General features: G+C 39.5%; 1 protein-coding gene across 1 annotated transcript in view; it reads left to right on the top strand.

Annotated features, from left to right (window-relative positions):
• The first annotated feature begins 393 nt into the window (after nucleotides 1–393).
• LOC115265266 (uncharacterized) overlaps nucleotides 394–18,909 on the top strand; it is a 30,063-nt gene continuing 11,547 nt past the window's right edge. The window contains exons 1-2 of the mRNA XM_029869689.2: nucleotides 394–910; nucleotides 14,517–14,680. Coding sequence (XP_029725549.1) covers nucleotides 844–910; nucleotides 14,517–14,680 — 231 coding nt within the window. The 5' untranslated portion in view covers nucleotides 394–843. The remainder of the gene's footprint in view (nucleotides 911–14,516; nucleotides 14,681–18,909) is intronic.

The following is an 18,909-nucleotide window of genomic DNA, read 5'->3' as shown; positions in this document are numbered from 1 at the left end:
CACACCGCCAGCCAGCTCGCCCGAAACGAACTCGAAAAGTATCTGGTGGTGAAAAGCCATCCACATCCAGCAAGACTCGATTGCTGGATGGAAGTACTATACTAACTGTAATCCGAGATTATTCACATTCCCCTTTCGGTTCGTCGTTCGGTGGAGTTTCGAACGTTTCGCTTCCATTTGCTTTCATTATTTTTATTCCAGTTGAACTTTTTTTTTCCTTGTGCACCATTTCTACATGCCAAGTATTACCAAACAGATTATGTGCCGTTTTTTCTCACCAAAGAAGCGGTTAATTAGGCGAGAGAGGAGCGTCAAAGAGCGCTGTTCAATATGCTCTCGTGAGAACGGATTGGTGCTCACCGCGTGCACGCTGCGTTTTGGCTTCTTTGTTTCGCGTGCTCGCGACGCTCGGTGCATGAGCGAGAAACGAATATAAACAAATCACAGGTTGTAGAGCGGAGAAATGTGCTCATGCGTAGCTCCGAGCTCTAGGGATTCTCTTTTGCATTGTCTTTCAAATTTTCGAACACTTATTTCAGTGTATATCGAGATCTTGCCGCACGTTGAACGCTTTCGCCAGATGGAGTGCTGTGAAGTGTAGTGATATTACGGTTGTGTTTTTAATGTTCCTTCGCATTGAGCTTGGTTTGTGTGTATGGGTTGGTGCATAAGAAACTGGTGTACGGAATTTGTAGTGTGAGTTCTGTTTTTGTGTCGTTCGTTATCTCTTTGGACTGCGAAATACGGTATCTAATCCGGGAGGTATTACGGAAATTTCCCCTTCTGGCGACGGAAATCGAAAATCATCACTCAGAAGCAGTTTCGAAAGGCTGCTTCGTCAAAATGGATACGTATGTGAAAAATTTGCTGAACGGTTGGAATATGCCGGAGCTCATCAAGATATTTCAAGGTATGCGAAAGCAATTTTGCTGAAGTTTCCAGGTATTCTCTTTTTGGTTCCAGGGTTTTCTCAGAAGTTGGGTAGACGTTTTTTTATTATTCTCGAAATGTACCTTGAAGAATGGTTCATGGAACTTTCAGTGAAGCGTTCATTGGCAATGTAATTGACTTTTTCTTGTTTGGGGCCGTTTGAAATAAAATAAAAAATAATATTTCATTTTAAGCCAGTCAGTGTCTATTGTGTTCAAGAGGGGTCGTTCGTAAGGTGTCGACATTTCGTCGCAAGTTATTACGAATTCTCTCGGTTGGCTTAATGGTCGGTTGGTTGGATTGGTTCGGGTAACTGGGTTGGCTGAGCCCAATTGTTTCGTTACCACCAGCATACCAGCTTTTCCTCCATGCGGTGTACCGTACATTTGTATGTGTGTTAGAAACTCTTGGCAAACGCTCGTCAGTGCCTATGTTGTGTTGTACAGAGTATAAATATTATGGTTTTATACTGGAGCTTATTCGCCAACCGTGCCTGCATGTACCGTAATATTTCCACCGATTCAACAGCGATTGTATAGGAAATATGCCCGCTTTGCTAGGCAACAAGAAAAGTTTCTCTTGTGCTTCGTGGCCACCACGAGGCTTGGAAAATGATTACGTTTTCTTATTACTGCACCTTGGAGCCACGATCGCAACCAACCACCACTCAGGTTGTGTGGCACGCTATAGTCTGGTGGTTACTACATTATATTGTCTAGTTTTCGCTTGTGCCCATATTCCAGTCTAATGTAGCCAGCCAGTGGTGAGCGGAACGTGACGGAAAATTTCAGTATTCGCCGTTTGAATAAGTTTATTGCTCTTCCCTGCGTTTAATGGTGATTCACTAGAGCGGGGTCATGATTCAGTTTTCTGCTCCATGATCGTATATAATTTACGTACTTTCAGTACGTAGGAACAGACAACCTGTGGTAGTACATATTGCCATAGGGATACAGGAATATAGCTCTTTTATTCACACCCAAAGGGCTTCACATCAATTACAAAAGCTTACTCATACACGATTGTCTGGTATTATAAGCCTGCCATACGTGATCAGAGTAATGTCACAATGTGGTAGATAATTGCCCACCTGAATTACAAATATTGCCTTTTGCGCCTTAGATTTATTTATAATATAAATAAATTCCTATTAAGGTTCTCTTACAATGTGCAGACTTCATTCTTTTTGTCGTGAATATTTAGGGATAAACGTCTTGAAATCCCGGTTCACCATTGTACCAGAATTTTGAATGCACAAATCATTTTGCTTTTGCTCACTTGTAATAAGCTCAACATATGAAGATCAGGGACGCTGCTTTTGTAATTCATGAAATTTGTGCGTCTTAAATCGTGAATAGTGCAATATGCAAAAGTCGGCTATTGTGGCGGTCATTTTAAGTTTTTAACTAGTCTGTCCTTAAAGGAAAACAATATTCTTCTTCTCTTGAAAACATATTGCCAAGGACATTGAACACTATTCGATGCCAATTCACTGCACAATTATTGCATTCAATCTTGGCAGTTTGGATTGATCTGGTTAACATCTTGAGTAATCAAAGATTCAATTTATTTTCTTTAGCCTTAAAGTTTCGATTAGTAAGAATCGCTATCTTCGTCTTGTAGAATTCAAAGCGATAATTTCGGTATTGCTTTGAAGGCGTTTTGAAATACTTTTTATATGTTTTAACGAGATTTTTAGCCCTAGGCTATTTCACCCGGGTAGAGGTGAAATACTGACGATCAAAACGTGATATTGGTTTGATTGATATAAGAGATAAAAGATCTGAAAATAATATCTGAAAAATGTTCCTGAAACATCTGAACAATATCAAAATGTGATATTTTAAAATCTAACGAATAGCTCGCTGCTATTGGTCAGATCTTACAAAATCTAAATTTGATATGATAATGATGTTCCAGGAGCAGAGATTACAATTTTCTTTTTCAATGAGTGAAATTCAACGTGAATTTTAAAAATTCTCAACTGAGGGATCAAAATAAAATTCATTTTGGCGAATGAATTTTTTCACCTATTCATTCATTTTTCTGTCACTGACAATTTTCACTAAGAAATATAACTGGACCGTAACTCCCGATTTTATTTTCAATCATCTCAAAACTTGTGTATAGTAGTTAATTAGAATATTAATTATCTTCTATATTTGTCCAATAAGTCGGATTGTGCATCTGTTAACAGAAATTGGACATTTTACGACGTGCGAAAAATATTCGTGACAGAGAATTGAATGAAAAAAGAGAGGCATTCAGCTGACAATGAATGTGGCCAAACTCGAATGAAAAAATGAGAATGTCAATCTTCACTTTCAATCTTCGATTTTTTTACTCTCTGTCCAGGAGTAAATTTTTGATTTTATTTTTAGATCTTTTATCTCTTATGTCAATCAAACCCATATCACTTTTTGATCTCCATATCAAAATATGCTATTATTGAGCTCTTTTCCTCTACTCGGGCATCTCGGGACCCACGCTTTACTTCCCTCACAATCCCAGGTCCTCGGTGTGATAGTCACGTGTTCCAACCATCCCACCAGGTCCGCTCCACATATTTGCGCTAGAAACTTTTTTTGCACGAACTGAAATGGATAATGATAAAGATAAGATCACTTTAGGGCACAGTTTAAATAAGGTTGAAAGCTGAAAGTAGCACTTCGTCAAACATCTGCCGCCCCGTACGAACGTTGAATTGGTGGATGATGCCATGCTAGGATAACGGTGGCTGATGTCATAAAGGGTAACGAGAAACATGTTGCTAGAAGCCGGATGCTGGTGTCGCAGTCCCGCCAGAGCCTGGAGCGATTTATGGAAGCAAGCGTAGCCGAAAAACGAATTCACCGCAAAAATAAAAGAGAGCAAGAGTATGTATATGGAACAGAAAGATAAGCGGAGGTTTTACGAAACTGTCAATTGCGTGCGGAGAAAAACAACGCCATCTCCCGGCCGAGATGGAGTCTTACTGACAGATAAAACTACAGAGGAATAACTCTTCTCAATTTAGCATACTAGATTTTATCCGGCATTCTGTTTGACAGGCTGAGGCCGGTTGAGAAGGCCTTCGTCGGCGAATACAGGCGGATTTTCGTGAGGGCCGTTCATCGACGGATCATATGTTCACTCTCCGGCAGATTCTTGATAAATTTCGGGAGTACAGCTTGCAGACCCATCATCTGTTTATTGATGCACGGCGGTGTACGATTCAGTGAAGAGAAACGAGTTATGGCTCGAAGCTGATTAGACTGATTTATGATACGCTTATTGTCGAATTGAAATCAAGTGTACGGATTCCGGATGAAACTTCGCCATCGTTCGTAACCTCAGACGAACCAAAGCAAGGGATGCTCCTTCAAACTTGCTGTTTAACATATCACCGGAACGAGCGATAAGAAAAGCTGGTGTGCAAAGGAACGTAGTCACGTGGTCGATATAATTGGAATCGACTGTTGTGCCATAGAAGAGTTCATACCTCCTAAGACAGAGACTGTGTGAACTAGAGTTACGATTAACGAACGCCACAAAGTCCAAGTACATGAATGGTGATGATCTACATCGGTCATGGACGTTGAGAGAAGCTGATCAGAGAGCCTTTGGAGTCTTCGAACGTGAAGTGCAACAAACAATACTTGGCGGATATAGTGAAGTGAATCAAATATGGCAGGCTGCGGTAGGCTGGGCACGTGGCGGTATGCCGGAGCAACGACAAGCTTAAACCATGTTCAGTAGAGAGCCAGGAAGGGGCCGTCAGCCTCTGGGAGGCTGCGCACACGTTGACTTTTTGCAGTTGAGGAGGACCTAACGTATTTAAATCTTCAGGATGACGCGCGACAGGATGCGATGGGCTAAGACTGAGACCAGTGGAGGCAAATGCTTCATTCGGTGTAGATTCATCGCTACGAATTGTACAATCAAGTAAGCTACTCTATTCTATTCAAACGTAGAATCGATGCACATCTAAAAACATCCTCGCTGCGTAAGGCTAACGATGTCATCCAACTGCTCCACAACACATTTAGATAGTTCTAGATAAGTTAACCAAGTTATTAGAAATTCTTCGAGAATAATAAAAAAAGTTCATGGGACGTTATCACATGTTCGCTGAAAGTTGATGGCTGCTCGACTGTTTCCTCTTTCTAAGCTTTTTCGACAGACCTCATCCCACTTTCTCCCTAGCGTGCGAGCTCGCCACCAGCAAAATTGCATTCACTTCTAGTTTTGACCTCACCCTTGGTTGAAAATCTTTGCTGAATCATTATGGATGGATTCTGCTTTCCGGGGCTGCCGCTAGGCTGTTAAAAACAACAATAGATTCTGCAAGCTGACATGATCACTTCGTGTGTTGCTTTACTTTGCTTAGAATTTCACATGTTTTTGTATTATTCAGGTGTATGTCGAAGTACTGCTTCCATCTTCCGAATACCATACGATGTTCTCGTCATTATCTTCGCATTTCATAAACATTCGACCATCCGCTTTAGTGGGTTCATATTCACATGTTCACATGGTTTAGCAATCTAGCAGTTGTCTCAAAAGCAATATTCGGAAAGTCAAGATGATCAAGGCGGCAACCTGTCGTTTTATCGGAAATATTCTTCAAGCAATCTGCAATCGATACATAGATATCAACAACATTTTTACCGGCGGAAGACACATGGTGTATATCGGACAAACAGGTAGTAAATTGGACACATGAATAAACGAACAAAAAAATAACGTCAGATGAAAAGACAACAGAACAGGATTAACACAACACACACTATGTGACGGACACAATTCTTTCAGAGAGTCCGTTCGGGAGTATTTCCAGACAATTCCTCGAGAAATCTTCAGGTATTCTTCCAAAAACTCCTTCGGAAATTCCTCCAAATATTCCCTTAAGAATTCCTTCAAGATTCCTACAGGAATTCCTTCAGAGATTCGTGCAGAAATTCCTTCAGGACGGAAATTCCTTCAGAAATTCTTCCAGGAAATTCTCTGGAGATTTCCAGAAATTTATCCAAACTTCTTTTTGGAATATTTATCAGGATTTTGCCAAAACTCTAGGGATTCGTTCGGGAATTCCTACAGCAGTTTCTTCAGGAATTTACCCTGGGATTTTTTAAGGAATTCCTTCAGGTGATTTCCGGGTTCCTCTACTAAATCCTCTTTAAAGTTTTTTTTTATTGCTTCCAGGAAGTTTCCTAAAATTCCCTTCATGTATTCTTCAAGGAATAGATACCTCGATGCTTTCTTCATACGGCAATGATCTCCTCTGGTATTTCTCCAGTGCATTGCTATTATTGCTGATTAGCATGACATTTCAGGCAAATCAAATCTGTTCGCATTCTCCGGAAGTTGCTGAAGAGGCTTTCAGCCAGACGCTGGCTCACCTCGGTTGAATTTTTTTGCAGGGTGTATTTTTCATCTGCGTGTTAAACATACATTTTTTCAACTTATCTCAACTCTAGCCTAATTTAAACTATTTATACAAAAAACTCTGGAGCAACATTTGAAAAGGGCCCGAGGTCTTGTGTATTTTTTCGAAAACGCTTCGTAGGGCCTAACAGCAGCCCACCCACGCAAATGAACACCATTTTCCGAAAGATCGATGTTTGCTCTATCTGATAATGGTCTTAGTCTTTGTGATTAAGCTGATGGAGGCTCAGAAGCGACGTTTGAAGTCATTGTTTACCAATGCTTGTATGCCCTTTTCAAATGTTGCTCCAGAACTAATCATAGAAATAGGAGACTGCAACGATTTTTGATGAAAATTTGCAATGGTTTTCGTTGGCATCTACACTGAGAGAAAATTTCATTTTGATTTCACTGGAAAAAGTCAAGTAACCGTTCCAAAATCAATTTTTCAGTGAGTTCACATGAGTTAAGTGAAACCCGCTTGAAAGTATAGTGAATCTCCAATGGAAAGTTATTGGAAATTTCGCACTTCATCGTATTATAAATTGTATATGGTTTTCAAGTGGATTTTACTGCAGTCGAAAGTATGCAAAATAGAAGCATGTAGTTGTCAGCCATCACTAACGAACCATGCATGAGTGTGATGATGGCAATGTGTTCTGTGAATTCAGATGTTTCCTCATTATCGAGGGAACCATTTGGTGGACTCCGGTGGCACAGAGATTAACCAAATTTTGGAATTTATTAATTTTAATATAATAATAAGAGCAAACACTAATAAAATTATACTAAAAAAATATTTTAAATTCATATGATTTGGCAGTGAAAAATTTCACTTAAATTTTATTGGATTTTTGTAGTAGAATATTTTCACTAACTAATCATTTAAGTTTCAAATGTTAAGTTGGATGGAAAAAATCTACTTGAGATTTCCAGTAGAATTTAAGTGAATTTTCCGCTCAGTGTATTCCATGGTTTCAATATTGTAAATTTGATACAACTCAACCAGAGAGCCAACTTCAAAACTATTTTCACTGAGGAACACTGAGGAACATTACAAGTGGTAGTCGAAATACGCGCACAGTGACCCCACACCGATGAATCACCTTAATTTTGTACACTATTTATGAATCACCATATGTTGATCAAATGAGTAATCCATAAACTGTGATCATTTTTGCCGATTCATAAATTGTGGGGTCACTGTATCTGTAAAACGATAGGCAAAAGAATGAAAAGTACAAAACTGATTGCACTCATTCGAAGAGGGTACTCTGCTTAGAGGGTTCAAAAAGTCGGAGAATTTGATGGCTAGTGATGAATATTACTCGAATTTTGCTTACCAGCAATCACATCGGCATAGGTAGCTTAACAAAATATTTAATATTACCCACTCCATTGCTGGAGGGTACATTATTCGCTCGAAGGCTAGTTTGGTGGTTAACCACCTCCGGCGGATGGATACAAGCGGTATGAACATTATTATCGAGGGAAGAATTTGTGTTGGTAGAAATTCTACCTGCAGAGTTACGAGTACGATTAGCGTTCCCATTCCATCTCGAGCACGTAATTCCCCAACTTTTTTACGGATGGGGCAATCCCAAAAGTTTGACTTATGGTTGCCTCCGCAATAAGAAACATTTTAATTTTCTGGTATCTTCTTTCACTGGAGAATCATCCTTCAAATCCTTGGCGTGAGAATAACCTCCACAAATCATGCTTTAAGCATCCATGTATGTCCATGCCCCCAGCTCTGGCACTTATGGCACTATGTAGGGTTCTGAAAATTTCCTCCAGGCTTACGAAAATGTTGTTGGACTTCGCCTTTTCCGAATATTTCAAGTTATTTGGATCACTTTTGTTGAAGTGAACTAAATAAAAGTCTTGGGAGATACCCTGCTGAGAATTTTCAGAGCGGGTTCTCTTTTTCATTTTTATTACTTGGACTGGAGTGAATTCAAGTAAAACGTTGAGTTCATTTTTGATTTCATCGGGCGATTTATACGACTTTGAACAAGCGTGCAGACCTGTCGTCGTATGTGAAAAATTTATGCTTCTTCTCAGTAAGCTACTTGAGAAGAAGATCCCAATCTTTAAGGGTTTCCGTCAATACACTGCAGTATCTTTTCCTGGCTATTTGGAAATAAACCTTAATTCCCCTTATAGAGTTCAAAACCAACGAATTCAGATATGCTGGCCACGATTGGCGGCACCCATTGCTTTTAGCAGGAATCGAAGTGCCTGGGTGAGAGGCATCCTGCTGTTCCGAAAAACTGCCCAGCATGGATTACCCATTTCAACTAAATTTGCATCTGAAACATTTGTTTTGTCTGAAGGAAGCGGAGTACCTGAATGTTCTTCTTTCCTTCTGATTTTGCCGGGTTTTGGACAGTTTTAAAACCCACTTTTTGGAGTCATCCTTCCATATTGAACAAATGGATGCAACCATAATTTAGTTTAATTAGAAGACCTTCCAGGAGAAGACCTTCTTTCCCTAATCGGTATCCAAGTAGGACTTCCATCGTTTCACGGAATTTAACTTCCGCAAACGGGACCAATGAATAATCGAGGGCACGAGTCCAGGCAAGGATCGAAAAGGAATTAATAGGTATAAGTTTAGCGTTGAAAAGTGCTATTGTAGGTAGGTACTGTTGAATTGCTTTAGGAGGTAAAACTTCCTGCAGCAGAGAGAGCTTATTTCCACACAGCACAAGAGCACGATAAGAACTCCTCCGCAAGTTGTTAATTCCAACTTTGATCTATTGGTCAGTGTTCATTTGAAGTTTGAAGAAAAATCTCGTTTTTTGAGCTGTCAAACGAAAAAGTTATTCAAAGTGTTCTAGTAATGACGCTAGTAATGACGCTGTACCATATTTCGAGCCTAACTTTACCAAACACCGTATGTAACATATGTAAACAAAAAAGACATTTTCACATGAGGCACTGAATTTCGTTAAGGACTACTTGTATCACTAACCTTTGGGGCTGATTTGTGAAAAAATACCCGGATTTTTCACGTTTCTGAAATGCTCAATGTATGAGTTGCTATGGGAACAGCGAACTTCCCTTTCGATTTTCTCCGTTCGTGGATTTTGTTAGATACGGTGTTAGGTAAGGTTAGGCTTGATTTAGGAGTGAAATTCTGGATACGCTCTCGTTCGTTTTGTTTCGAAATCGGTTCCGGAGGTCCCTGTGTTCAAGTACCGGCAATTAATGCTTAAGTTGCCAAGAGTGATCCAGATCAACATTCTCGGAGCCCATATTTTTCGTTTAAAATCGATCGTTAGATAACGAAAACCGTGAATGAAGTGGATTTTTGGATTTCACTTACAAATCAGCGATAATTTTTGTCATCTTAATGCACAAAGGGTTACTTTTTAGTAGCGCCGCTCCTAGAGTTTGCTGAGAGTTGATTTTAGCATTAGCATTAAGCGAGTCGCACACATTTTTAGGTGGTACAGTCCTAGATATCTATTATGAGGGTTGCCGTTCAAACTAAAGCACATAGATTTGGGATTAATCTCTGACTCTTAGACAAGATTGACGCAATCCTGCAGTGTTTCTGAGGGAGATGTCCAGCTTATGGTTTCGCGATATCTAGGCGCCTGTGAGTCTGAGTGCCACAACGTTAGAAAACTCGATCCAAACTATACTGACAGTAGGCCTCTTGATTACATCTCTTTCAAAATTGTACTCGAACATGAATGAACATCTTTTGCAATAATCTCTTCAATTTAGTCAAGAAATGTGAAGTTTCACGAGTTCAGAAGGAGACAATGTACATGGAGACCTGACACTGCGTAGTTCTTTATCATACTTTGTAACTGTGTTATAAATGGTAGTTGTTTTCATACCTAATTATTGCTGCTCTATGGTTTTCACATGGTTTTGAAAATCAGTAATCAGTAATGACCTATCGTCCTGAAATAAAATGTTTATTTACAGTAAGCATTGAACACACAAACAGAAACACATAATTCAGCCTGAATGCACCTCTGTGTAAAGTGTCGTTAATAATAAAAAAAAAACCCAGATTAATCCACCTAGTGGTGATAGTGCCTTACTCGTCGAATATGTACTCATAAACTTTTCTTCGACGTTAGCCAAAATGTTCCTGAATCCTGAAAACACTTTACACTAGCATCGATTTTCGAAACTTATTGATGATATCTATTCCGATGTTATGTTCAACAACAAAACAGAGCAGAAAAAGATCAGACCTCTCAGTTGACTGCTTGACCACCTTAACCCTAGTCGTGTATTGGGGCCATTGTGACCCCATTCCATCCACTACGGCAGCGGGGTGAGCGTTAGCTAATGCTTGAAGAAGGTTAACTTTATTCACAATCACAGATCACTTTATGATCTTCGCCAATGTTTATTTCAGCACACTTTAGGCTATATTTTATTATCATTGGTAACACGATTCATGTAAAATTTGACCTTCCTACGAGGAAAATGCAGAAAATGTAAATTTTCCATTCAAATTTCAATCGCAATGAGAAGAGTTTGAGCCCTCACCAGCCGAACCCAAATTGTCAGCAGTAATTTCAGAAGCATAAGGAGATTGGAGATTGAAAAACTGTATAAGGTTGACGCGATTAAATTATATTTTTATATAAACCGTTGATCCATCCTACTATACATTTACACCGCAGGAATCTGAAATGGTGTGATTTGAAGAGATCGCTTTGGTCATGATTTCGTTCTCTCGCATATATGAAGACTTTGATCATTTTTTCATTTATAATCTTACCCAACGTTTACATGCTATCAAAAAAACCACAATTTGATTTATCGCTTTGACATTTATTTTGTTAACCTTTATAATTCCGCTATTCGATGTGCAGCTTGCATGGGTTTGGTTAAATTTTACGTTTGACTACTTCCGGCGGGACACCTGGAACTGATTCCGGTTGTCTCAAATATGGTCTTAGACTATGTTTTTGTCAAATGTTCATCACGTGACCTGAAAAGCCGGAAATTGATGTGATTTGAGGCTATTTTCCTGCTAACCGTTCGGCAAATTTTTGAAAATACCGCAATTTTATGTATCGCATGCATGGTTTTGGTTCACTTCTATCAAATCACACCCACAACCGATTCCGAACTACTGTGGCCTGAGACTATTTTCTTGTTGACTGATCATCAGATTATCAAAAACGCCGCTATGGTTTAGTTCCTTTCTATATTTTACCACTTCCGACGCGTTACTCGTCTTGTCGCCAGTTCTGGAACACTACCGGTTCTCCAAAATATGGTCTGAGATTATTTGTTGGTTAACCGTTTATCTTGTTACTGAATAAGTCATCGATATGTCGCATGTATTGGTTCTCTTTTATATTTGATCATTTCTGGCGGGACACTATCAGTAATCAGTTCCGTAACACACTGATAGGACTTGCGTCTATTTTCTTGCAACTGTTCATCATGTTACCTAAAAAGCCGTGATTTGAGGTATCGCATGCATGGGTTTGGTGTCACTTCCGGCCCGGAACCGGTTGCGAAACACTAGCGATAGTCTCTTAAATAGTCTGAGCCTATTTGCTTGCTTAAGTTTATTAGGTTATCAAAAAAGCCATGGGTTTGGTTCAATTTTATATTTAGTCGCTTTCGGAGGGAACTAGTTTCGGCACTACTGACAGTCCATAATGTGGTCTTAGCCTACTTCCTCAATAACCGGTCATAAAGTTGTCGAAAAAGTCGTAATTTGATTTGCCGCATGCAAGAGTTTTGTCAACTTTTATATACGGCCACTTCCGGCGGAACACCCGGAAACGATTCTGAAACACTACCGGTTCATATAAGGTCTGAGACTGTTTTCTTGCTGACTGCTCATCAGGTTATCGAAAATGCCGTAGTTTGATGTGCCGCATGCATAGGATTGGTCACTTTTATATATGAACTTCCAGCGGGACATCCGGAACCGGTTCCGATTCACTGCCGGTTCAGATATGGTCTGAGTCTTTTTTTATGCCAACCTTTCATTGGGTTATCAAAAAAGTCGCGCTTTGATATATCGCATGCATGGATTTGGTTCACTTTTATATTTGGCCACTTCCTGCGGGACTCCCGGTTCCAGAACACTACCGGTTCATATATGGTCTGAGACTGTTTTCTTGCTGACTGTTCATCAGGTTATCCAAAATGCCGCAATTTGATGTGTCGCATGCATGGATTTGGTTCACTTTTATATTTGGCCACTTCCGGCGGGACTCCTGGAACCGGTTCCGGAACACTACCGGTTCAAATATGGTCTGAGACTGTTTTCTTGCTAACTGTTCATCAGGTTATCCAAAATGCCGCAGTTTGATGTGTCGCATGTATGTGTTTGTTACATTTTTATGTATGGCCCCTTCCAAGGGTACTGGTCCGGAACACGTAAATGGCCATAACTCCGGAACGGCTGGACCGATCCGAACCATTTTCAATAGGAAACAATGGGACCAGATTCCGCGTCGAATGAACCGTCGGTCATTAAAATCGGTTGAGGTTTACTGCCAAAAAGTGATGTGAGTTTATTTGTACACACACATACACACACACACACACACACATACACACACACACATACACACACACAGACATCACCTCAATTCGTCGAGCTGAGTTGATTGGTATATGTGACTTGACCCTCCGAGCCTTCTATCAAAAAGTCGTTTTTGGAGTGAACATATAGCCTTTCCAGTACACTTAGTGTACGAGAAAGGCAAAAAACAAAAACACCGACAAAAATACATCAAATCTTTAATAAGATTCTTTATTCTGGAATGTTTCTACAATTCTGCCAGGTTACTTTTGTTAGGAAGATCTAAATTTAATGTGGATCTTACGCCGTAACGCACCATTCCAAGATGATCTTCCTTTGTTACAGGAAGAGTCGCTGTAAGTTGATTTTAGCTCGATTCGAAGGATAAGGAAAGTCAATAGGTTTTGGAGCTCTAACTTTCTCCATTGCGAAAAAAACAGTATAATTAGTTTTTTGTCATTGTTTTATTTTTGAACTAAATCCATTAACTAACGCGGCATATATCCCCTGACTGTAGATAAAGGTTGATATAATGCTTTAATATCCATGTCCTCAATAAAACACGTGTTCCATGTGCTCCGTTGGGAATTGAACCCACGAATCCCAATTAATTTAACGATCGCTTTCCTGATCTACAAGTAACAGAAACCTTAGATGTCACCGTTGCCTAAAGAAATGAATCCGATTCCCACCAGTCATAAAATCCCCATGTTCGGCATATAAGACACACTAGTATTATAGAAGCAATTTGCTCCATATGTGGGCGAATCTCGATGACAAACAGTGGAATTTTATTGATTTCCCAACATCTCAAACTTGTCTTATCAATGTCTAGACTGGCGTTGTCTGGGATTTTGATATTATTCGTAAGCTTTTATCATTCAAAATTCTGGATGCATTACCTCACATTTTTTGCCTCTGCGCTCTGATAAGAAGAGTATTGCTTCTTTCCATGAGCTGGCAAACCGTGAACCTGTGTTGAAATCGAAATTCCCTTCAACAGGAATGTTTTCACATTCCTCAAATGGATAACGAAAAAATGTGAAACTTTTCCATGTTTCATGGCTCGCCCCACTCCACATTCTCCAGCGTCCCAAGCCACAGGTACAACTGCTGCGCAAACGCTCTACTATGAAATTCCCGCTATTACCGTTGATTATAAAATACCGTTGGCTTGTATTTCACTCTTCTCGATAATTTTCGGTCTTGCGTAATACCGCTCTTGCTGTTGACGTTGTTGGTTGTCGACGACGTTGTTTTTGCCATTCTACGAAGCGAAGCTTTTATGTACACATTTACAAACTTTTCTTGTTGATCGATGGTTCACATAAAAGGAATCCCTAGATAATGCCCTAGAGCAGGGCAGCTGCTGAACAGGGGTGATACAAGAGGGGACCTTATAAGAAACGAGACTCCCTGATGTACATAGTCCAACTAATGTAGCAAACACATAAACTACGGGCTTACGGCCAAACATTAAACTTCGCATTGGAAGCGACTCGAATACCGAACAAAAGCTGCTTGCAAACTACGGTTTGCTACGGTATTGCCCATTAGCCAACCTCTACTGTTTCCCCGTACCGTACACTGACCCGTATTCTCACCGTATTTCATGTTCTCTCTGTGTTCTGTGTTTGTGTTTTATTTCCAGAGGAAGAAATCGATGAAGGCGCATTCAGGTATTTGAAATACGACATGATTAAGGAGCTAATCCCAAAGGTGGGCAAACGGGCCAAGTTCGTTCAAAAGTACGAGGAATACAAAGAGAGCCTAACGGATCGGCCTGCGTTTGGCGAGCTGCAGCTAGATGAAAAGGTAACTATACTAGACTAGCTAACTTTTTTTACGATCTTCAATCTCGTTTCTTCCGTCTGTCTGTACTGTGCCATTACATATACTGGGAATGTTGTTATCCAAAGTTGCACTTCAATCTCTTACCGATGGCTGGCCGGATGGTGACCGTAGCCAGGGCGAAGAAATGTGGTAGATTGGTAGACATTAGGGAGAACCAGAAGGGAGAAAGAAATTGATAAAATTATGACTCATTGTTTTGATTATTTTTTTCATGATAACAAACAGTGTTATTCTTTTAACACATTTGTTCTAAATCTAATATTTTTGGTTATTTTTTATCAGAAGTTATCTTTTATTATTGCTTGTCCCTCTGGTTTCTTCTTCCAATAATCGGTAACTATTATTGCACCTATTCAAGTTTTATTGCCATTCTTGATCTTCTTTCTCTACCCGAGAAGTATAGGTAAAATAAAAAGGTAAAAGTGTTTGGTAATGTCCAAACCATCCGCACCTCGACTGGTGCTGCTACTGCCTGCCTGCCTGCCCGCTCGCTACTTGCTAATGGGCAAAAAGGGCGCCGAGAAAGAGCGTGCGCGCAGAAACTGGAGAAACTTCGAAGAATACATAATATGAGATAGTAGTACTGAAACGATGAATATCTTGGCTGGCTGGGTTGTTGGATGCAAGGAAATAATAAGTGGGTACACGACGAGAGATAGGGAAGGGAGAATGGAGATAAACGAACAACGACTTGGCTTGAGTGTTCAAGCGTGAGAGGTATAGAGCCGGTAAAAAGAGTCTTTGAAACAGAATGGAGGAAATGGAAAAATGAAATTCCTTATGCCCTCGGTTGGATTTCTCATGAAACATACAATGACGACGGTATTCCAAGTTCATTAGACTTGAAATATATGTTATTCACATTGTTGTTTTGCTCGCTATTCACGATGACGCTGCTAGGCGAATTGATGCCCCTGGTCGCAGATAGGGGTGCTTAATTGGAACGACTGTTTAGTTAATGAACTTAGATGATGTCCGTACTGAAATATAATAATCATGGGTATAATTTGTTCAACACTACATTTACATTAAAATTGGTTTATTGTGCTTGATTTTTCAATTGTTTCTTTAACTTTTTATATAATAATCTAATAATACTTTAATTCAATAATACCGTCCAATAAATTGTATGACGGGAATGAAAAGTAAATTGATTTACATGTTTGTACTCGGCTAGATATTGCACGTACCTCCAGTATATATAAATAATAAGTTAGTTTTAAACCTACTGACTGAGTCAAAGTAGTCCAAAATCATATGTACTTGATTCGACATTTTGCGTTTACATCAAGAATAAAAACACAGCGATTCAACTCTTCGTTTTAGGTAGGATGAAATTGAGAGCATCCTGCTGAACAGATCCAAAAGTCTCCCTACAGGGCGAATGATTCAAACTGTTGCCAGGTGATTCAATGCGTTCTTGTTAATCTCGAATACGTTCTTCTGTACGCAGTTGAATCACGTAAGTTCCAGCTAGGTTGTTTTCTTTCATGTGGTTGAGGCCTTATATAAGCTTATCATCACCTAGACCTAGGGTACGCGCATCAGTATTGTCTATCAGGGGTGAGACACAAATTATATCACGCTAAAATCGACCATTTTTAACCCCCCTCCCCCTTATGTCACATTTTTGTATAGGAACTCACAATTATTTGTATGGATCGCCACGTTTTGCCGAACTCCTCACAACCCCCTCTCCCTTAAAGCGTGACGTAACATGCACGGCCCCTCACAGAAAAAAATCCATCTTTTTTACTTACAAGTCTATAAGTCCAACAACTCTTCATGGTTAATGCTGGTACACAATACCGAGAATCGATACACCCCGCTGAAGAACTGATTCATTCATCGGAACACAATCGAGAAATTACGGAGGGGGATGACTAAATGGCATTGATTGGTTTTCTTCGCAGAAGTGCTAATATTTCTACCCTTAGTTGGCGGAAATGTTTGAAGGTTTACTAAGGAATTAATTTTCTATTTCTGGAATTCTTCAATCCGGCTGAAGTCAGCATTCTTGTCAATTGGTGACTGGACTGGCTGGCTGTTTGGACTCGAAAGAAGTTGATCATCTATATTAACCTATATCTTTGCACGCATTTTACCTGAAGAATTACAAAAGGTTACAGCATACTCTCTTCGGAGAAGTTGTTAAGAAGATCCATACTTCTGGCATCGCGAACAATTAACTTCAGAATTTGTCCACTAGATTACATAAACGATGCTGCAAAGATTACATAGGTTTCCACGGTTTGAAGTTGGTCCCAAGTAACAGAACTAGCTGAATGACAGTTTCTTAAGCTAAAAATTGCTTAAGAGTGGTTTATTCCAATCTTGTACAGCAAAAATATTTGTTGGGGTGTTTTCGGCGCAGTTCATACGGATGTGAATCTTCTATTTACATGATCTTTAGTTAGAAATCTTGCATGTTTAGTTAAAAATATTGCAAATTTTATAAATTATTGATTAAAAACTAAAAACTTCTATCGCGGTAGATAAGAATCCCCAAGCCTTTGGATATTTGGGAACATGTTTCAGTAAAAATCCAGTACCAAGTTGATCTAGATCAGTTTTTTCTATGTACTTAATTATTGTTTGTATCTTCAAAGTTCATCATGCATAATTGATTTTCACAACCTATTTGCTTGCTGAAGAAGATATTAACATGACCCCAGCAAGTAAATCTTGAAAACATTGACGGTCGAGAAGTTCTCGAAAGGTAACTTAGGCTTTTTTTCGTTTTTTTTATGAATTTCTCGAAGAAATGTTATAGACATTCCTTTATAGTATCCTACTACTAATTTTAGAAATTCATCTTTAAATGTTGTATCAGGTACTGTCTCCAAAATATATACAGGAATTCTTTCAGCAAAATCGTATCCGTTCTTCAATGTTTTTTTTAGATACCTTTATGGATTTATCCAGTTCCCACAAATCCAGTACACTTTCGAACGTCTCCTGGAACTTTTTTTTACGGGTTCTGGCACTTATTTCTTCAATAACGAAATGTGGTTTGTTACAGCGATTCCGCTAGAAATCATTTAACGGCTATTAAAAAATAACCCGGAATTATGTTTAATTTATTTTTAGGAGGTCGCGGGCTTTATTTGGAACTTCGTCCTCGGATTTTCATTCATTTAGCATGGGATTATTTTCGCCATTTTTCCCGGGATTTTTTTTTGAGATTCTTGCCGGGATTACTCCATTGATTTGCCTTTTATTTTATTTTGGAACTTCTCCTGGATTTTTTTCAGGGATTCTTACAAATATTGCTCCAGAATTTTTTTTCTCTGAAAATCCGTCGGATATTCCTTCCGCGATTACCCTGATCCTTAAGGAGGATTCTCCCAGAGTTTCTTCAGAAATATTTTCCGGCATTTCAACGGGGATTTTTCCCGGGATTCCTTCATTGATTGTGCAATGGTTCATTTAGAGATTTCACCCAAGCTTCCTGGCGGGTTCTTTTACAGATTATTCCTTAAAATTTACCAGGAATTCCTACAGGATTTTTCCAGGGTTTTCTCTCGGTAAACCTTCAGGGATTTCTTCTGGAGATGCCTTCAGAGGATTCCAGGATTTTTTTTAGGTTTCTTCCAGGATTTCTGATATTACATCAGGGATATCTCCAGGATAAAATACATTTATTTTGGTGGAAAAATTCGGCTTGCAGTCTAACAATTTGCGTTGATTAATTACTGATCATCGCCGTCGTTTCGGTCCGGCTATTGGACCACCTTCAGGGCGCGATATACAAATCAACAAGTCACACAATTTTGTTCAGTTTTGAAACCGTTGGGTTGAAAAGGGTCACGCCGTCGTGTACACTTCTGGGCCATTCGTTCCGGTTGGGTTTGGGAAATCCCTAGCTGGTGCACAGGTACAACCTGCCGGTGCAGACTGCCGCCTCTACTGATCAGCTGTTAATGCGTGTGTATACACACTACACAGGTAGGTAGTAACTGTGCACCAGCTAGAGATTTCCCAAACCCAACCGGAACGAATGGCACAAAAGTGTACCATCCTGAGATACATTCATGGGATAGTTTCACGGATTTTCCCTGGTTCTTTGGGGATTTCTCCCGGGATTCCTTTTAAAATTATTTCATTAATTTCTCCCGAGATTCTGTTGGAGATTTCTCCTAGATCCTTTCAGGGATTCCTTCATTGATTGATCCTTACTGGGATTTTTT

Source organism: Aedes albopictus, chromosome 2 (assembly GCF_035046485.1).
Source record: "Aedes albopictus strain Foshan chromosome 2, AalbF5, whole genome shotgun sequence".
Taxonomy (NCBI): Eukaryota; Metazoa; Arthropoda; class Insecta; order Diptera; family Culicidae; genus Aedes; species Aedes albopictus.
The sequence above is the reverse complement of the archived record's forward strand: the minus strand, read 5'-3'. Positions and strand labels throughout refer to the sequence as shown.